Source organism: Anabas testudineus, chromosome 6 (genome assembly GCF_900324465.2).
Source record: "Anabas testudineus chromosome 6, fAnaTes1.2, whole genome shotgun sequence".
Taxonomy (NCBI): Eukaryota; Metazoa; Chordata; class Actinopteri; order Anabantiformes; family Anabantidae; genus Anabas; species Anabas testudineus.
Window position 1 is genome coordinate 20,785,900 of NC_046615.1, and position 21,230 is coordinate 20,807,129.

Here is a 21,230-nt window from a genome sequence, read left to right on the forward strand (position 1 = left end):
AACAATTAAAATTTATTGGAGTTGCTTCAAATAAATAAACTGCTGACATTTGTCACATAAAATAGAATTATTATTCAAGCACGTCTCACTGTATTTAACCCGTTCATAAAAATAATTTTGGTTTAAGAACGATAACACATTGAGTTCAGTGTTGACAGCAGAGCATACCTTTCACTCCACTTTAAAGGTCGTGTGTATTGACTGGTCTGGGGCACAAAGTACGTGAATTATTAAAATGGGTGGCATTTACCTTTAAAGAAGCTGATTGCATGAACTGCTTTGACTTTTCACAAATTTTACATTGACAAAATGGTTACTGTTGTTCTGTTTATTTATAAATTCATTTATTTAAAAAGTTATTATGTACTATAAAAAATAAATTTAAAAAATTAAATATAAACTATTGTAAACTTCTATTATTTTCATAGGTTAAGCTGCAGACTTCTGCGTAATTCACACTGGCTTACATAAAAAAAAGCATGCATATAAAACACCCACAGTTGTCATCTACAGAGCAATTTGTTCATCGTTCTTCTAGAACTGTTTGGCTCTAACAGCAGTGAGTCATTTGTGACAGTCAGTCAGTGAAGCACCTGCTGTCTTGTGCTAATTTACTGCTGCCGCCTAGTGTTCATGTAAAAACAGTGTGTGAGCTCAGTGCAGAAAAGAAAAGAAAGAAGAAGATTTAGCAAGAAAAATCTTGTTTTATAATACACAGCACATAATAATGCTGCAATTAATAAATTCTGTTTGTAATGATACAATTTAAATTGAGAAAACCAGTGACTGTTTAATTCATATTTATATATCGTTATGTAAACTGTTGTCTGTTTTATAAATTCCAGTTAGATTTGATCTTTTATCTTTCATTTATCTTCAGACTAAATGACACCAATCGACATATGACGTCTTCTAACAATATATTTACCAATATGGTAATATTTAATATGGAAGCACTTAAGTAAAGTGCCTATATATTGTCTAGTACCTAAAAAATATAATGTCCTACATCCCACGACAGCTTAAAAATATTTCTGTTTGAGTATAAAATTAAAAATTTACAACTTAAAGCACAATCGATACAATCGAGCACTGAGTTGATATCGGGGCTCTACTGTTTTTCCCTGATGTCGCTTTCAGGAAAGTAAATCAAACCAGGATCCGGACAGGCGCCGAGCGGAGACACAGTTAAAGCAGACATGGTTAGTATGAATTTAATTTGATATATGTGGCTCGATTTTATATTAAATAACACGTCTATGCAGTAAATAAGTCGTATTATAAATTTAAGTATTACAATATACCAGGGAACCCGGAAGATTTAGTTAATTTACACACTAAGCTAACGGTAGCTAGCTAACTTTTGACTGCACTGTGAGTAAGCAAAACACATTCAGTAACAGCTAACGTTAGCTGCACTGATGCCGGCTAAATGACATGTGTCTGCAGCGAATCTATCACAGACGATATCACATTAAACCGTGTTGATAGTTAGTGTGCCGTACTTTCTTTTACGACCAAACTAGAACACGAAATTTGGGTTGATAGTTAGTTAGCTTGTTACATAGTTAGCACGCTAACGCTGTTAAGGAGCTAGCTAGCAGAAGTTAGCCACCATCATCACTCAGACTAATGGAAGTGTTCTTTTACTTTCGTTTTCCGTCAGCTCACTGGCAATTGACTGCAGACTGTTACCTTATTTTTAAGTCGGCACATAGTTCCACTCACTGTAATGTTTCTGTAGATATTTGTACAGTCTGTTTTGAACCAGCTAATGGCAGCTAGCCTTAGTTAAAACTATTTCATATGATGTTCCTGGGTAAGAGACTGAAGACAAAGCAGAAGCCAGTCGTCTTATCCATTATTTACACATTTGTAACCTAAAACCACAGCCTAGAAAAGTCCAGCCTTCAGTAGATCTTGGTAAATGTCAGTAACTGAGGAAACTATCAGCAATGCAGGACAGTTATGTGAGCGATGTTCTGCTATGTTTTATAGTCACGTTTTCAGTAATATAAATGTCGATTAATGTTTTTTTTTTTGTCTTTAGTTCCGCAATCAGTACGACAACGACGTGACTGTATGGAGCCCGCAGGTAAGTCGCTGTTGGCCTTCGTCTTAAAGAGTAAATAACTATTTATTAATGACATGTCATAGTAACATGTATTGAGAATGCGATTCATGGTCATGTGTGCATAGGGTCGCATTCATCAGATCGAGTATGCCATGGAGGCAGTGAAGCAAGGCTCTGCAACTGTAGGACTCAAATCCAAAACCCATGCAGTCTTGGTTGCACTAAAGGTACAGTCTTAAGTCTGTCTGCAAGTATTCTCTGCTGTTTGATTTCATTCCTCACTCAGGAATGGGACGTGTAGTAGTTTCTGTAAATTCTACTTCACTTAATTAAATAGTTTAGGATAGCTGATTATCCTTTCACATAGTTCACGTTGCCTGGGCATAAATGTTCCACAGACAAAATGCCAATTTAAATTAAATCTATTATAAAATATCTTTGCTATTTGATCAGAAATTCAAGCAAGATGCGACAGTATGTTCATAGATGGTCGAACAAATAAGCTGTTTAACTAGAGAAAGTCTACCTTTAACAACAGGTCATTTAACTTAAGCAGAAGTCACCTGGGTCTGAAATGTATATTTAAGTGTCATCTTACTCTACAATCTCATAAATATTAAATGTTCATTAACGTTAAATGAAACCCTTACATCTTGTGTTCTTTGGAAAAATAAAGAAAATTGACTTCTGTATCACAACACACCTGAACACAAGAAAGCATGAAACAGTGATAGTTGTCTCATTTTGTTTCTTCAGAGAGCCCAGTCAGAACTGGCTGCCCACCAGAAGAAGATTCTCCATGTTGACAACCACATTGGCATCTCCATTGCTGGACTGACAGCTGATGCCAGGCTGCTCTGGTCAGTCACTATGATGGTCTAGATAAATAGTTTCAGTTAAAATGTGTAATTTGTTTTACATAAAACTAACACATTCTCTCTTACAGTAACTTCATGCGTCAGGAGTGCTTGGACTCAAGATTTGTCTTCGACAGGCCTCTCCCCACGTCACGTCTTGTCTCTCTTGTTGGCAGCAGTATCTTTTCTACTGTGTGAAGTGAAAAAATAGTTGTCTATTTTAAAAAATGTGTAGTTAGTGGAAGGTATTTGAAATTTAGGAAAAACTGATCAAACTGTTAATTATTTTGTGAAACGTAAATTAAATAACAGTTGTGATCCTTAAGTGCAAACTTAGAAACCCAAATCCCAACACAGCGGTATGGAAGGAGGCCCTACGGTGTTGGACTCCTCATTGCTGGCTATGATGTAAGTTTGCTCATTCGCACTCACACTATACATACTGTAGGTTCTCTCTGAATGAAAGAATATAGTTGTACTATGGGCTGTATTGAGAAACAATGGTGACCACAGTTCATATTTAATTTATTTGTTTCATGTCACCTAGGACATGGGACCTCACATCTTCCAGACTTGCCCATCAGCCAACTACTTTGACTGCAGAGCCATGTCCATCGGAGCACGCTCCCAATCTGCACGCACCTACCTGGAGAGATTAATGGATAAATTCTCTGACTGTAAGATACTTTTTTGAACTGTTGTAATTAACTGCATCTTGTTTTCTCAACTAAATATTGTCAGACATTTGTAATATTTTATCACATGCTTTAGCCGCTGCTTATCAAATATTCAGGTCATTATTTCATATCTGGTATGGTTTTGTTTTCAGGTAATCTGAATGAGCTGGTCCAGCATGGCCTCCGTGCTCTCAGAGAAACCCTCCCCACTGAGCAGGATCTTACCACCAAGGTACACCAACTCCCTGGTTTTATTGTGTCTGGTTCATAAAATTTCTAACATAAAATTTATTAAACGTTGAGTCAAGTGCTGTCTATTTTTTATTCCTCAATTAAAAGCATTGTATTATGTAGACAATATTTAGATATAGATTTAACGGAATGGCAAATGAAGAATGTTATCCATCTGTCACTGAGTTCTAGTTCTCTAAGTGTTATTTTTTTTAAATAATGGGTTCTTTGAATTTGTTCCTTCTTAAGAAGTTCCCAAATATGTGAAATAAGGAATTCAGAGATATTCTGATTGGGTAAAAAGAAACAGTACTGGATTAACAATTGATAAAATGCTGTTAAAAACCAACCTTATTTGCTGCAGATCTTTTTATTATTCTTAAATACAGTCCTCTACAACACATTTCTTGTCAAATTTGCCATGTTTTCAGAATGTTTCCGTTGGCATTGTGGGAAAGGATATGGAGTTCACCATTTATGACGATGATGATGTTGCTCCATTCCTGGAGGGACTGGAGGAGAGGCCACAGAGAAAGGTACTGCAAGGATCCATCCAATGTGGTTTGGACTCATGTTTGGCTTCTTTCAAGGAAACAAATAATAGAATTTTTCCTGCAGCTATGCTGCAAAGTGTGGTTGTTACTCTGAGAGATGTGCTTCCAACCTTTACTCGCTCTTTACTCTTGACTTGGTGTCAAAATGCACCATTAGCATTTTAAAATATATTTATAGCCCCATTTTAAACTTTCATTTTATTATTGTACTGTAGACTGAAAAACAAGATTTACTTTACAGCCTTCAACTTTAAGACACATCAAAATAACACAAAATGTCTGTCTTTGCATTTGCAATGCTTTGCAGTTTGTACTAAACCACTTTTCTATGTCTCAGGTGGCCCAGCCTGCAGATGAACCTGCTGGAGATGCACCGGATGAGCCAATGGAGCACTGAGGCAACAAGCCCACCTGCAGTCTACTTTCTGTAGATCCCAGACCAACCTGACACTTACTGCAACTGAAATTCTTAGAGGGGAGAAAGATGTTGTTGTGGTGTGCCACTGGCTACACTGAAAAATATTCTCTGCTAACATCCACCAGTATGATGTTGCTTTTGTATGGGTAAAGTGAACCATTATACAAGTAATAAACTCGTTTTTTGAATTGTCTTTCTGCTCTTTGTTACATCAGTAGTTGACTTTACACATTTATTAATCTGACTGACAATTAGTGCCACCACAGAATAAGTTTCTGTGTCTTGATGATCACTATTACAGGCAGCAATGAGTTTGAAGAGTCTGACTCGCAGATCTTGTAGCATCTCTTAGTTACACCTGCTGGGTTTAGTCCCCAACAAGCAATGTGGCTACTTTCATGTGATTAAACTGTAGGAGGAAGCTGGAGCAAACCCACAGTGGAGAACGTGCAGACTCCAAATACAAAGGCCCAGTTTTAAACCTATAATCTTGTAGTTGTGCAGCAACAGTGCTCCACTGCCATATCTTCAGATTGCACATTGAAATATTTAAGAAACCACAATGTTTTATTTAAATTAATCGCACTCATCACTTATTCTTTTTAATGGTTTTTCTGAACAGTGAATAAATAAATACTTGAAAACCTTTAGAATTCAGAACAGGCTCACTCAGGAGTTTGAACAAATGTAGTATAACAGTACAGTAAAGAATCCTTCATTTATTAAAGCTATGTTGTGCAATTTATCACCTTCATGGAGTTGAATTTATTCTTTGCATTAGTTTCAGGTAGCTTTACTACAAAAGACTGTTAAAAGCTTAAAAGTGGTTGGTACATAGTATTTATCCAACATGAACACTCTAGAAGAAAAGACAATATTGATGTCCTCTATATCTTTTTACTCAACTTTCGTAAAAAGCATCCAGGTATATCCTGACTAAAAGGACATTAAAATGAATCCAAGGGGCTCGTCTGTTTAAAAAATACACATAGAGAGACGTTTAGAGTTTTTTAACACATGCTGACAAAAGTGAGAAAAGGCACAGACGTAATACGATAAGTCATAAGACGCCTCTTGTTTATGTAGAGCCAGCATTAATCAGCTGGGTAATTCCTGCCCATGTGACATCAGACAAATTGGTTCTCGGGTGAAATTCCTTCTTTCGGTTGTTTGTGATGTGTTTTGAAGTCACCTGATCCAGTGTTGTGCTCTACTCAACTGTAAAACCACCTGTAATGCAGTAGGGGATCATAGACCTAGATAGAAAACTGGACCTGTCACCTCTTGTGGGTTTAAATTAAAGAAAAACATGTCATGCAGACTGGGATTATAATACTTCAGTGTGTTCATTTAAGAAATGAGGCCACTGTTTTTCAAAAAAAAAGTTACGGTATATTCCAAGTTTGAAAATCATAAAGTATACAGATTCTTTTTTAGCCCATAAATAAAGCTGATATTAATCTGCCTTGACAAAAAACAGGCCCAGTCTAAAGTTCATATGATGTTGGAGTCAGTGTGAAGCTTTCTTCGCTCTCCTCCTCCTGTTCCTCCGTCTGACCTGGCTGCTGGAGGATTCTGTCTCCACTGGCTCCTTGAGGGCCTCGATCTGCTGCTCACTCACAGCTGTCATCTTCAGGACTCCGGTCAGGTCCTGCCCTGGGACACTCTTGACTAGACTCTTACCCTCCGTTTTTTCGCCCAAGTCCTCGTCCTCCTTTTGCATTTATTCCTAAATCGCTCTCTGGCCCGTCTTCTTCACTTAGTTCTGTAAACACAGATTCTCTTACGGCGTCTGTGCTCAGATTCAGAACTTCCTCAGCTTCTTCTCGACCTCTAACATCATCCGTGGGCATGTTTCCCACTTCGTCGGCTCCATCGTCTTCTGTCCTCTCGGCCTCTGTCTCTGCCTGTGGACTGTGTTGACAGCTGCAGTGAGAATGTTCCCAGTACTTCTGAGGCTCTTCAGGATAATCTGAGGAGAGTTTAGAAACATTCACTGAGGAGCATTTCAGTAACCACATCTTTAGTTTGTCAGACATGTGAATCAAACTAAAACCATCACCTCCTGTAGAAAGTTGCAGATTAGCACGGCTTCATCCCTATTTGTCGGCTAATACTCCAACAGGTGTCCTGACATGTAAAACTACCGTAATATAAAAGCTGGGCCTAATCTACAGAAAATCTATATTATATATATTGAATAAACATTTGCTAAATGGTCTGTAACACGCTGTTGTAAGCTGATATAAATGTTTATTAATGTATTTGTCAATCATTGATCCTGTGGACAAGTATTAAATGTAAATAATGCACAGCAGATTTGTCCTGCTCTCACCTTCCCAGTCACTTTGGGGTTTCCTCTCGGGAACTATCCCCTCCACCAGCTGGCCTTCCTGCATCACCCGAGTTATCTCCATCAGCTGCTGCAGAAGACTCTCCTCCTGATCCGCCGTCACTCCATTCCCCCTGCGGCACAAACAGAACTAAACCTTGGAGAAAAATCTTCCACTGCAAAACTGTGGAGTATGTTGGTGTCATCAGGAATCAATGGGAGCAGCTCTTGCTTTGCTTTATAGTTACTGACTGATCAAATGAGTCCTCACGCACCTGTCAGGACTGTGATGGGCGTTGGAAACTATTTTCTCCATCACTAATTCTGTTTCCCTCAGTTTCTCCTGCAGCTGGGCCAGTTCGTAGTCAGCTGAGGGGCAAAGAAGGCAAAAATAAAGGAAGGAAATAATTTAGTTTAAACACAATCTGAGTTTGAACAAACTAAAATAGAGACAATAATAATCCCAAAGAGTCTGGTATTTGAAAAACGTTTAGTAAAACATTTGTGCCAGTCATCCTACTGTATGATGCTTTATGGGAATCAATATTCCAGAAAATAACCAACATCAATGTATTCCTCATTACGTTAATGCACTGCGGAGACAAACGTGCACATCAGCCCTGAAAAGTTTGAAGACTGGATGTGACTTAACGCAGCCGTGAAAAGCTTTTACGCTGTCAGTTGAGAGGAAATGTTCGTCGATGGCTCTGATGGATTAAATAACTTCCCTCTAATCTCAGAAAATTGGAAACTTCCCGTAAGAATATGTTTTACACCGACAACTGCTGAGCTGTTCTAGGAGCATGACACCATTCTGTAGTTTTGTTTTTTTAACTCCACTAAACAGATATCTGTACCACTTCTACACCACCGTGCTGAATGATACTCACTGATCTTTCTCTTCATGTTTTCTGAGCGGACGGAAGGAAATCTGTCCTCCGATGGTTTACTGTTCCCCTTAGATGTGATCTAACAGGAAGACAAATGTTAAAACAAGAGTGGCTGTTTGTAATTTCCATAATCAGTATTTTACTTTTCTGCAAAACATTATTTCTTTTTAAAAATGACACGCTTTTAATAATTTTTCTCATAATGGTTTATTTATTGTTTTACTTTATTGCATTGGGGAATGTTTAAAGCTAAAATTGTTAATTAGTTTTGATAATTATCTAAGCAATTTTATTCCTTCTTTCATAGAAACAAATCCCAGCTTCTCTAATTTATATATATTTACGGCTCCCCTAAAATGTACTATTTCTGGGTTTATGCTGACTTTTAATTCACTTAACAAATCAAACTTGAGAAAAGACAGAGATTTGCTGTTATATCACTCACTGTGAGCAAATATTATAATGGTTGCTGGGAAATAAAATTAAATAAAGTTAAGTTAAGGTCGATTCATACTGTCCACCCATGTCTTGTGTCTCCAGTATTTCACCTTGAACAGTATGTAGAGGATGTACAGTAAGATCCCGAAGCCGTACACGGGGATGATCTGGCCTGCCAGGTTGGATTTCCCTCCAGTTCCTGCCCCTGTTCCTGCTCCTTTACCCCTGGCTGCGGCCTCGGAGCTGTGAGCCCTGGAGTAGCTGGAGCTCGCGGCCCTCTGGGCTCGACCCTCCGGGGCCTTCTGACGGTGCATCATTGGAGGAAAATGGCCTGAAGGGAAAACATCCGACAGTCAACTTTTGAGACGGACCTCAGCTAAATAATAACAAGTGAAGACAAAGGCAGATTTCACATTTGGACTTTGGGTTATTATTTCTATTTATGTGGTTCGGCTCATTTACCCTTTTTTAAAACACAGAAAGAGCATTAAGCTGTTTACAATGACAGGAAAAGCTTTTATACTTCCTCATTTATTAAGTCTACAGCTTCCATTTGCCACAGCTTATGTTTGTCTCTCGTATAATTCAGCCTAATGACCGTGTAATAAACTCTTCAGTGTCATAATGTTCTCTATTTGTCAGGGTTGCAGCATCCTCCACTCATCCTCTCCTTTGGAGTTTTTAGATATGTAAATTCATAAAATTCATTTCTTTCTTAAACTGGTCAAGTATCAAAAGCAAGTCATGCATCTATATGTCACAATTAATTACATAGACTAAACAAATAAAATATTTTTAAATAACTCATACGTTATGATGTACGTTACGAATAAATATTGTAAATCCAAATAATTTTTGGGTGTGTGGTCAATATTTTAGAACTTCAGACACTCACTAGGTCTGTTTTTGTTTTTTATTGAATATTGCTTTATTTATTCCGTGTTATGGTCTGTAGTTTGTAGTTTTTTATTGCATTTATTTAATATTTGTAATGTATTTTTTTCCACTGTTAATTGGTGTTATTTTATTTTTCAAAAAATAAAAGACCTGGAAATATTACACAAAGTTAGTATTCTTCTGTTGTATCTAGGACTAACACAATAAAATATTAATATACATACACAGCCTAATACGTTTGAGCACCATAATAGTTATTTTGTCCACCTCATTAATATTAGATGGGTATTGGGATAATGGGTTAATTTTAGCTTTGTGTTTCCGGCTGCTCACCAACACTTGTATTACTTATTCATTCATAAATATCAAATTATGTATCTGTTATAGAATAATATTATATACACATGTATATATACATAATAATCATGTAAAGGAAACTCCTGCAAGATACTGAACAGCTGTTTCAGATTATCCACCTGCCTCACACATCATATTACATATTATATCCTATTATAATATTCTCTAACATATTCTGTTCTATTATCTAGTTTTAAGGTTAAACTTCATGGGGCCTGTTCAGCTTCTATCATCTACAAACACCTTCTTTAAAACGTGTCTGTGTTTCTAGCGCCCCCTTCAGGGAGGAAAGTGTAACTAAATTAAAGCAATAGAAACGTTAAATATTATACATGTTTACATCAGATCTATTCCATCACGTATCTAAAAAGCCAGCACACATGGAGCTGAGACATTTGAAGGATACAGAGGAGGCCGTGAAGCTGACGCACCCTCCGGCCGCTCAGCAGCATCCGTCCTCCCGCGGGATAACAGCATCCTGGGCAGCAGCAGCCCGACGCACAGCACGAGGCACGTCGCCAGTGTCACCTTCTGAAATGTTGACATCGCCATCCCGAGGGGTCAAATGTCACCTCCCTGCTGCTAAAAGGTGGTTTCTCACAGAAAAGGAACAGGGGAGCCGGGAGCGGCTGGATGTCAGGGCTCCTTCCTTGTTGTCGACTGGAGGAGCGGAAGTGAAGCGCGGCTGTAGTGACTGGACGCTGCCGCTGTGTGGCGCTCAAACACAGTCTGTGTAGCTGCACGGGAACCTGTAATTAACCTATTAGACGTCATCAATTCACCTGCCTACGCATTTATATGGTCTATCTACCTGTATAATATGTTTTACACTTCCAAGTTCCTCACCTTAAAACTTGCATAATGATTTGTAAAATCTATTTTTTAATTAATTTAACTAATTGCATTTAATTCTAATTTGTCTAGTGAACGGCTGAAAGAACACGTACATGGATTGGTGCCTTAATGAAGGAGAAACATTTGTTTTGAGCAGTTGAACTTTGAAAATAAACTATATTTACAGACATAATTAATTTACAGTATATAATTAATATTTTAATGTTTGTTTTGTTTTGTCTCTCTGGTTTGCAGAGCTACACAGTCACTTTGAAAAATATGGAAAAACATATTTTTAAATGTGCAAGTTTATTAAAAATAAAAGACAAAGAAAGAAATTACTGCTATGCAAACATTTTCCAACCCTTCATTCAGTATTCCTCCTGATAGGAGCCTCATTAGCTGTAATCATCTTAGACAAGTCTCCAAGCTCCTCACACCTGAATTTATCCCATTCTTCCTGGTGGATCTCCTCCATCAGATTGAGTAGGAAGCATCCGTGAACCACCAACCTTCAGTTCTCTCCAACGACTTTTATTGTCGGGGGTTTACGTCTGGGCTTTGGGCCGCTCAAAGACAGTCAGAGACTTGTCCTGAACCCATCCCAACATCGTCTTGGTGGTTTCCTCTGGATGATGTTCATGTTAAAAGGTCCTTTAAATGGTGTTTGGCTTCTGAGTGTTACTGAGAAGTTTGACCTTCAGGCAGCTTCTCTCATCTCTGCAGCTCTGAGAGGGACCATCGGGTCTGCTGCTGAGCTAACAGAGGCTACAAGGTGCTAAAGGGCTGCAGACATGCTAGATATATGTTCTGGGAGTAGTTTATTGATTTTGAGTTTAATGATTGTGGAGCAGGGACCTTGTAAAACTGGTGTTAAAAGAAATCAGAAAGGAGCTCATTGCTCTGCACGTGCCTATTACTAGTATTTCATGTATCTTATAAAATATCTTTTTCACTCTGGTATCATGCCCACTCCCACTGATCATGGGCTTCGTAAATAATGATCACAGAAAGTGAAATTCAAATTCAGTTTAATCAGTCATGAAAACACAGCTTGAGATCAGAGTGAAAACAAAGCTACAGCAGGTTCGAAGTCCCACTCGCTCTTCAGTTCAGAGTCAAAAGGTGAAGAGATAAACAGCCGATCCTCTTTGGTCGTTGAGCTGAACTAAATCATATCAGCAAATGTGTTTCAGTTTATTTTGGGGTTTCCTTCATACCAGATGGGTGGAGTTCACCACAAACGACAGTTCAGTGGCTGCCAGAACATTTTGACAACTTAGTATTTTTCTCTGATGGATGACTGGGTTGATCCTACTGTATATGTGAACTAATTGGCTTCACTTCATCCATCTAACATTTCTGCGTTGATGAAACAAACTTTACACATCACCTGCAAACACTAGTTCACTCTGTTTCACTCAGGAAAGTTTCTTCCATGATTCCATCTGAGGTGATCGCTCCTCCATCTGATTTGACATTTGTTTTGTTTTTGTTTTGTTTTTATCGCGCATCTCAGGAGAAAGAGTTTAAATTTGGGCTTCTGGGAATTTATCCCATCACAGTTTTACTTCCACACACGGTTCCGTATGAAATAGGAAGCTGCCGTGACAAACACACAGTCCAACTGGCTCTGAGTTGTCCTGATCTGATCTGCAAAGACAGAGAGGAGAAAATATAAAGTAGCCCCAGGTCACTCTGTGTGGTTAGAAAGAGTTTAATAAAAACATATGATCAGCTTTACGTGTCCACTCGTTACAGTAGTATAACGGAAAGGTTATCTGTCTTATAATAAATAAGATACATTACAGATAATGGTTGTGTGATTTGCTTAAAGGGCACAGTGCTCGTCATTTGTCCTTCCTCAGACCGTTTTTCTTAGGTCGCTACCAACCATGACCATAAGTGATAATTTTGCAGTGAAGCAAACTGATCACTTATCAAAGAAACCTGTTCTTTAACAGCATTATTAATATCATGTTATATAGTGTAAGTGAATATATCACACATATACATCACATTTATGTCAAGTCTTTGAAATATGTTAAATACATTTCTATTGTCTATATGGATCTTAGTAGAACTGTTAGATCAGGATAACAGTAACTTCAGATTACAATGTAATGACAAAATCCTCCGGAGTTGGTCTGGTCCACAAATGCATCAAAGTTTTCATTTAAAAAATGATCTCTCAAAGTCAAAGTGGTTTCAGTGTGAACTCTGGAAGACCTGAACACCAGAAACCAAAGTAAAAACTAAAAGTAAAAACTCTCCACCGAGTGCCTGGTGCGGTCTTGTGTATTTTATGAACTGTAGTTGTACAGTTATCATAATGATAGGCCGGCCTCCTGGTGGTTTGAGGAATGTTTTTGAACTGTAGCTAACTCTGAAACCTTCATAATTGTAGTTGGTATTTACTGCACTTGCTTTTAACCTTCTGCCATCAGTCGTCACAGCCGCTGCTCACACTCCCATTACAAGGCTCAATAAAGGAAGTGCTCTGCTTCCACGGACTTTATGTGTCTGCTGTTTTTAAAAAAAGGTCTTTGAGCTTGTTTAAACAAGGAGATACTACAGATGGCTTTGGATGGTGATGAGGAGGAACAGGTTAGAAAAGTAGTGTCCACTGCATACGAGACATCCTGGTTAGTATGAGTGATGTTTTCTGACTTTGTGATTTAGGACAATGGTGTTTTTTATTTTCTTTAGTAAAATATTATCTTTATTTTTAGGGGTGATGGCTCATGAAACGTATCTGGATATTACTGATTTGTATTTGTATATTAAAGATTTGTGCAGCTTTAAATGTACCAGTTACTTGTGGGTTAAGGTTTGTAGATTTCTGCAGGACTTTAAGGACAGAGTTCAATTTGATGTAGTAGTGAATAGAAACATCCACCATGTTGGCCACACCTAACACCCGGCTTCAGGTTGTAGGAGAAGAGGAGAAGTTGGCAGAGGGGTGACTATTACACCTTTCCACACCCTGCTCTCCTATTGTTTCACCTAATGAGCCTATCCGAGCCAAGTGTGACGTGAAACCAAACCTGGAGGGCACATTTGTGGTTTCTTTGAGTTGCCATGACTCAACTTCCAGATAACTCCACCTGGATGAATGAGAATCTTCACCGACATAAGAGACATCTGCTTCTCAGCTTTATTTATCTGCCTTGCTGTGGGTTACATTAAATTAAATGGCCAGACTCTGATAATTTTCATAAGCTGCCTTTGAAACTGAAGATATGTATATGCATCCATACTTAATGTCATGGAAAGCAGAGTTTTTCAAGATAATGTGTTTCACCGTATCTTGGTATGAATTGTCTTGCTAATGTCAGCAGGCCCTGGTTTGAAGGCTCGTGTCTACATATGGTCATATTTGAGATGAGCTTGGGAGTTCAGTTGTACACTTTCCAGATATCTCCGCGCATGGTTTAGTTCAAACTGTCAGAGCAGCTGTCTGGGACCTTAATTCATCGCCATCAGAGTATTACCTCTTATTGAGGCTGCCTCTCAGTGTTGCCATTAAGATGGCTTCCTTCATAGTCCAGCTGGCACAGGATCATGTTGTTCTTGAGGAAAAACTTGTCTCCCACGCAAAATCTGCAGAGAGAAATAAAAATATGGAACTGGGTCTTGGTTCTTGCTGGAGCTGAAGTTAATCATGAGGTCCCAGAAGAGCATTTCAGGCATATTTTCAGCACACATCCACTGCTATGGTAATCAGAAAATTAATCTTGCATGATTGCTGCCTGATTAACTATCTAAGTGATATCCAAAGTCTTTAACCCCTTTGGGTTTTAAACTGTGCAGTAAATTCCACCACGCTGTGAGGATAATGCATTGGTAATATACTCATAATGAGCACTCACTCACAATTCACCTCCCTGATAAGTCAACTGAATTTGATCTCTCTGGTTAATTGCTCCCCTAATCTTACCTCTGGCGACAGAGCTGACAGGCGAAGCAGTCTAAATGGTAGACGTTGTCTCTGGCTCTCATCACCATCTCAAAGGCAGGGATCAGTTTACTGCAGGCTGCACAGTTCCCTGTCACCCCAAAGAGCCTGCAGAGAGACAGAGGGCGACAAGCAGACCTGTAGTCTGGATGCACAGATACATTTCAGCCCAGAACAGAAGGAAACAAATACTCATATGAAGGTAGCTCATCAGGGCCACAACTAGTTCACGCATCATTTGCAAATAATCACCTAAATCATAGCTGAACAGTGGTTGAACTTCAGCACATTTTCTACAGATTGTTGCTGGCAACTGCTGCTCAAGTGCAAACTAATGCAGTGCTCATATTTTATTGTGTAGACTTTAAATACCAGCAGCCAAGTGGAGAAAATCCATTCACATCAGCCTTGTAGTTGTCGGAGGAGGAGGAATTTCTGAGCAGCACCACGAATAAAAAACTGTTTTAACCTTGATACACTGGAGGAGCTAGTTATTAACCTAAACACTGTCTTTATATGTGGTTTTATTAGTCATATAACAGTATGTTAATATAAGTATCTGACATAGGACAGGGCAATCACATTGCTTATATGCATATTTTCTTGCAAATGTGGGCAAAACCATGAACAAAATACACAGTATACAGTGTGTTATACTGTATATCTGAAGTTTTATCTATTTATTTCACTATTTAAATTAAAAAATTAAATCCTTCTTTTACTGTTATTGTAATAGCAGGTTGTTGTGCAGCAGTGTTTCTCATTCTGCCTCTGAATGCCACATAACCACTTTTTCCACATTTTCTTCTAAACACTAACGTTGATCCTGCAGGAAACTTGAAATGCTTCACTTGTTGTGGGGAGTGTTCAGAACATCAAATGTAAAATCTTCCATAAACTGGATGTAACTTGGATCACTAGTGCATTACACTGTATCAGCTGCTGATAGAAAGCTGATCGAGATGTTGAAATGTCACACTTTACATGAAAATGTCACCGTACTTCAGAAACCACAGGATAAAGAAAATATTTTGCCTCACTCTTGACAACAAAGTGATTACTCTTTAATTTAAATGAACAGTTTATCTAAAAAAATATCTGAACTTTGTCTTCTGAATAAAAAGAAAAGGTGTAATTACGACAAGTCCTTTGATATTAAAGAAAGAGGACTTCATCAGACACTTGAGCGATGACAGCAAATGAGTTGCAGGTGTGTGGACACAAGAAAAGAAGGGCTACAGAAACTTGACATATATAACTTGACCCGCAGACCATCTTTAAAATGAATATACACCACGATCAATTAAGAAATGCTTTAACAATGGAAGACACAACGTTTCTAGCACGTTAATGTTGAGCAATTCTCTCGTTTCCCTTCAGTCTGCTTTTTCCACCAACTACCTGAGAACAAACGCTGTGTTGTTTTAAACGCTCTGTGACTCAGTGCTGACCAGCTGCAGATTGCTTCACCTCTCATTCACCTCCAAAAGAGTGAACAAACGGCTCCCAGAGAGCCTGACACGCATGAGGATAAGTGGCCGCAGCTGATTTCCATATTCCATTAGAGGCCAGATAAAAAAGGAGGTTTGGGAGGAACTGTTATGAAAAACGACATTCGCAGGAGGTTGTGTGCCTTGGACAACAAATGAAAAACGTTATCAAACGAGTGACCAACATGGGAACAAAAGCGAGTCCTAATTAACAGAATGTTCTGATCTAACGAGCTGAGTCCTGAGCAGGCACCTGGTGGGTTTTTTTTCCCTTCTCCTTAACGAGGCTGCGAAGCTCAATGCTAATTCTCTACTAATGGTCCAATTAAAAGAAATCACATGTTTTTAATCCTGCTCTTCAAAGGCTTTTGGTCTGCACCCTTGCAATGATGAGGAAAACAGGAGGCAATCTAGCCAATTTAACTGTCAAAAGGGGTTTTGGTCTCTTAAGTGCAGCGCAGCTAATGAGAGACTTAGCTCCAACCAAATCCAGCTGGATTGTACATGAGACTAACACATGAGTTCAGCAATGTGGCCGAGATATCAGGAGTTCTCCTGCTGACCTGACACCAGACGTCATTATTTCAGGCATGAAAATGAGGTGTATGTGACTCTCAGAAGTGGTGTCATCAAAATTTATGGTCGTAAGATTGTAAATGCAGAAACCTGTTTAAAATTTATTCCTATTGCTCGTTGTTTCTTAAATCGGTCACAAAAGCTTGAGTGATGAATAGTCTCTCTCCAAAGGATTTCTCAAAGGGGTTGTCAGAATCAGATGTGGAATATGACACTGGAATAGACGAGCAAACTCACCAACAAAGATCATGGAACAGGGCGGACATAACCAACCTCTCTCCAAACAAATTCTATTTTCCATCACAACCAAAGAGTCCTGTGACAGTCAGAGGACTATGTCTGGCCGTTTCTGAGAGGGTCCAAAGAAAGCCACAAAGATTCTCAGGGAAAATCGTGACACAGTCATCAGAGCAGACAAAGACACTGAGACATCATGTGATGTCTTCTACATGTGTTAAGCTCACATTAGAACTTTGGCACTGTTTAATATGGGCACCCATCATCCCAGCAGGTACATCTTAAAATATAAAACACATAATATGGCCCCTTTTAACTGTGCTGATGTGAGAATGGTATCAATCTTCTGATCTAGCTCTTAGAAACAAAGCACTTTCAAAGTGTATTTCCCAATACGTTGATATATTTCTTAACATCTCCAAGCCAAGGACGCTGTTGCATTAGCGAATGTTCACATCTGTTTCCTTCGTTATTCTATAACAACCTCAGTCTCTGTGCTCTCTTTTCTTTCTGCTGTTTATTGTCTGAAAAATAAGTGGAATTGGCATCAAAGTACATTGAAAAGATTAACAAGCCAGAGAAAGCTGAACATTTATAAACCACTGCACTGTTCTGGCTTCACTCTGTGTTCATTGACTTGAAACATAATAAAAGGTCAGAAATCTGCTTATTCTGTTACAGTTTAGACAGAAATGGGGAGGTTTTAGTCCAAACTGTGTATACTCAGTGTTGAACCTCCACACTAGTTCATATTTGATGGAATAAAATACTTTAGCCTTTATAATACATGGATCCACCAGCAAACCAAATGTCCCCACACAGGATAAACTCTTTTCAAATAGAGTAAGAACCAGGAAATTATATTTTAACTGAAGATTTTAACGCACAGTGCAGTACAGACCCAGAACAATAAGTCAAATAAACTCAAGTAAAAGCTGTTTTTGACTCTTGACACCCTTAAAAACACTTACAGGCTCATCCAGTAGTCTATAGTTGAAAACTAACTGAAAGCTGTAGCTGTTATGTTGCTATGCATTGCTGCATTTGTCCATTTCCCAACAAGCATAGATGAGAATCTAAAAATTGCTCACTTTACATTTGTCCTCATGTAATCTTCTCCTTATTCAATTTCCACTTGCTTGTCAAAAACAGGCTCTCAGGTTCAACTTAATACTGCTGCAGCCACAGATTCTCTAGTAACCTGCACTGTCACTGTCTTTGTTCGGGGGTTTTCAGCCACAACACTGCTTCGGCTCTTTTCTTCTTATCATCTATTATATTTATTGTACGATTATTAATATATCTCAATTCATGCACTTGATCTCTGTGATGGCAAAAGCAGCGTCTGCTCGGATGATGTTTTGAAGCTGCACCCTTTGTTTGCTGTCTCTCTGATCTCTTACAGTCCAGAACCACCTGTAGAAAAGTTAGCGTTACCTCAGGTAGTCCCTACGACAGAGGATGAGGTTGGCCCTGGTGTAGAGAGTGGAGCCCATCCGGCCCAGGCGGCAGTCACAGCAGGCACACTTCAGACAGTCCTCGTGCCAGTACCTGTCCAGGGCCTGCAGCATGAAGCGGTCCCGGATCTTCCTGTTGCAGCCGGCGCAGCCCCTCGGCTTCTCTCTGGACTGGAGGGACACGAGGGACACACCTGAAAGCAAACAAAGACAGACACACACGTTAACAAGTGATGTCAGCATTTGATAAATAATTAAAATATGAAGTCATAATATGACAATAGAGTCACATTTCTTCTTTACTACAGTGATATAAGTCATTAAATGCAGCACTACCATGTGCTAGATGTTTGTATTTGGCCATTAAAAACATAAAGCATCAAATTCCTGCAAGAATACCATGGTGTTTATGCTTTTCTGTCTCAGTGATAGTAACATATATATTAATTAGGCACACCTGTACACTCTATAGGTAGACAGGAAGTGGGCATTAGAAACACATCTGACTAAACAAATCCACTGCAGCATCGCTAATTATGACCTCACTGCAAAAACAGATGAGATTAACACCTCTGTGGCATCTTAACTGAATGTTATAATAGAAGTAGACGTTGCAGCAGATTAGTTTGGTTTGCACAGGTGTCACTATTAGGTATCAGCTGGAAAAGCAAACAGAAATATATCTCTCTGTACTCACTCTCCTCCTTGTCCAGCACCATGTTTCTGGAGAACGACAACAATCCAACAGCAGCTGAAGTGCCAGCCTGTCTGCTTCTGCGTGCAAGGTAAAACCTCAAACTGCAGCAATAAACACTGAGACCGCAGATTCTCGGGGTAAATTACAGAATCAAGCCGGAGTCGCTCAAACTTCAGCTCCGCTCCTCACAGTCCCCGAAGAAACCCAGGAGAAACAGCCATGGAGTCGCTTTCTGCGTCTCATGCGTAAAAATAGCCCGTGGATGGATGAAAGCAGCGACCCCGGTTATCACTGAGAGGAGAGATGTCCTGAGTAGCTGTGCTTTATCTCGGCTGATGTCAGTGTATAAGCATTTCTGTATCTGCACAGGCTGCGGCTGTTCCCCTCAAATGAGCTCCTCTGCACAGGCTCCTCGCAGCCCCCTCTCCCTCCCTCTCCCTCTCTGCAAAAAACTCCCACAGTCAAATGGTTTTTTCAACGCTGCGTGCTAATTATATAAAGTCATTATGCTCAGATCTGATAGTGCCCGCCCCCTCCCTCTCTGAATCAATTATTCAATAGACAGTCACACTGCAGGACAGCCCGGGCCTGAGGTGTTTTAGAATGAGCTTATTCAACTCCAAGGACACCAATTATCTCCAGGGCGCCCTGTAGTCAAAGATGTGGCTTTTCAGCACGGCAGATGCGCGCATGCACGTGCACGCGCGCGCCAGTGTGCTTGTCACAGATTCAGTGTGTTCAACTCTTATTTGTGGGCTCATGTTTTCCTCCTGCATGATTTCTAGATTTTTAACAGTGGTGCAAATAAGCACTCAACACTTTTTTTTTTTTTTATTTAATCTTTGAGGCCTTTTCAGTCTTAAAGTCTGATCTGAACACTTTGAACAAAAAAGATCTCTGAAGTTCTTAGAAGAAGAGTTGTTGATGCTCACCAGGTTGTAAAGAATTACAAAAGAGTTTGGACTCCATCAGTCGAACATTCAACACCCTTGTTACCCTCCCCAGGAGTGGTGATCCAATCACCCAGACAGTAGGGTGTGTAATGGTCCAGGAGGTCCCAGGGAACCACAGGGTTCCCTGATCCCCCTGAGAGGCATTACATTTAAGAAACTAAAGGCTAATATCAGAGTCCACCATCAGGAGAACACTGAACAACATGACATGAAATGATAGAATTAGAATGGATAGAGGAGAAAGGAGAGAGGAGAGGAGCTTAGTTTATCAGTAGAGGTCCCCCAGCAGACTAACCCATAGCAGGATAACTAAGAGATGGTTCAGAGTCACCGGATCCATCTCTAACTATAAGCTTTATAAAAAAGGAAAGTTTAAGTCTAGTCTTAAATGTAGAGAGGGTGTCTGCCTCCCGAACCTGAACTGGGAGCTGGTTCCACAGGAGAGGGGCTTGGTAGCTAAAGGCTCTGCCTCCCATTCTACATTTGGAAACTCTAGGAACCACAAGTAAACCTGCAGTCTGAGAACGGAGAGTTCTGCTTGGAAAGATAAGGAACTTTGAGTTCTTTAAGATAAGATGGAGCCTGATTATTAAGGGATTTATATGTGAGGAGAAGTGTTTTAAACTGGTTGGTTAGTGTAGTGGTAACATCACCGCCTCCCATGTGGGAGACTGGGGTTCGAATCCCAGCTGTGGCCTAACACCAGTAGGGGTCCTTAGGCAAGACCTCCTCACGCTCACCCTGCCTACCTTTGTACCTTGTAATGACTTGTAAGTCGCTTTGGATAAAAGCGTCTGCTAAATGACTAAAATGTAAACTCTATTCAGGATTTTACAGGGAGCTTTCAAGAACCTCTGATCATGTTATAGATTATATTTATGCAGGAAGTGTGCAGACATATCACAGTATTATAAGAAGCCATAAATACAGCAGCGATTGGAAAACTTACCAATCATAGGAAAACAGTAGAAATCAGTTTGGCATGTCCTCTACTTGATATGTTCTTGAAAATGACACTAGCAGCTAATTACTGAGTAATTAGGAAGTCCTTAGGAATGTTGTAGAAATACTTTAGATAAACTACCAAAGGCTTTAATGACTATCTATGACCCAGAGCTACAACAAATCCTGAACACTATTGTACTCCTGGAGGTGAAAATATGTAAACAGTTGTAAAGTTATACTAATAGACCTACCACAGACTGTAAGACCACATATGAAATCTAAACAGCCCTGGGTCTCAGTGTTGAATCCCAAACCATCTGTAAGTCACTATAATGAGGATTCAGGAATAAAAACACCA

The 21,230-nt window shown here is 39.4% G+C and overlaps 3 protein-coding genes across 3 annotated transcripts; 1 reads left to right on the top strand and 2 right to left on the bottom strand.

Annotated features, from left to right (window-relative positions):
- Window positions 1-1,116: 1,116 nt before the first annotated feature.
- Window positions 1,117-5,004, top strand: psma1 (proteasome 20S subunit alpha 1). Its single transcript, XM_026366306.1, has 10 exons — window positions 1,117-1,202; window positions 2,051-2,095; window positions 2,200-2,301; window positions 2,831-2,934; window positions 3,021-3,109; window positions 3,269-3,339; window positions 3,479-3,608; window positions 3,761-3,840; window positions 4,271-4,375; window positions 4,731-5,004. Exons 1-10 carry the CDS (start codon window positions 1,200-1,202, stop codon window positions 4,788-4,790), a joined length of 789 nt encoding a protein of 262 aa, XP_026222091.1. The 5' UTR covers window positions 1,117-1,199; the 3' UTR covers window positions 4,791-5,004.
- Window positions 5,005-5,286: 282 nt separating this feature from the next.
- Window positions 5,287-10,375, bottom strand: ric3b (RIC3 acetylcholine receptor chaperone b). Its single transcript, XM_026366305.1, is given in 7 exon segments — window positions 5,287-6,528; window positions 6,530-6,783; window positions 7,147-7,277; window positions 7,419-7,512; window positions 8,034-8,112; window positions 8,582-8,802; window positions 10,157-10,375. Coding segments are annotated over 7 exon segments (1,107 nt in total). The 5' UTR covers window positions 10,278-10,375; the 3' UTR covers window positions 5,287-6,321.
- Window positions 10,376-10,949: 574 nt separating this feature from the next.
- On the bottom strand, window positions 10,950-19,363 carry LOC113165379 (rhombotin-1-like). Its single transcript, XM_026364803.1, has 5 exons — window positions 18,975-19,363; window positions 18,258-18,471; window positions 14,500-14,625; window positions 14,054-14,162; window positions 10,950-12,212 (listed from the first exon to the last, which is right to left on the bottom strand). The coding sequence occupies exons 1-4, from the start codon at window positions 18,994-18,996 to the stop codon at window positions 14,057-14,059; spliced, it is 468 nt and encodes a 155-aa protein (XP_026220588.1). The 5' UTR covers window positions 18,997-19,363; the 3' UTR covers window positions 10,950-12,212; window positions 14,054-14,056.
- Window positions 19,364-21,230: the final 1,867 nt, after the last annotated feature.

Coding starts and splice junctions, on each gene's coding strand:
- psma1 (XM_026366306.1), top strand. Junction 2,302..2,830: donor CAGTCTTGGTTGCACTAAAG/GTACAGTCTTAA, acceptor TTGTTTCTTCAG/AGAGCCCAGTCAGAACTGGC. Junction 3,841..4,270: donor AGCAGGATCTTACCACCAAG/GTACACCAACTC, acceptor CCATGTTTTCAG/AATGTTTCCGTTGGCATTGT.
- LOC113165379 (XM_026364803.1), bottom strand. CDS start 18,996: ATGGTGCTGGACAAGGAGGAGA. Junction 18,472..18,974: donor GGTGCTGGACAAGGAGGAGA/GTGAGTACAGAG, acceptor GTTTGCTTTCAG/GTGTGTCCCTCGTGTCCCTC. Junction 14,163..14,499: donor TGTCAGCTCTGTCGCCAGAG/GTAAGATTAGGG, acceptor TTCTCTCTGCAG/ATTTTGCGTGGGAGACAAGT.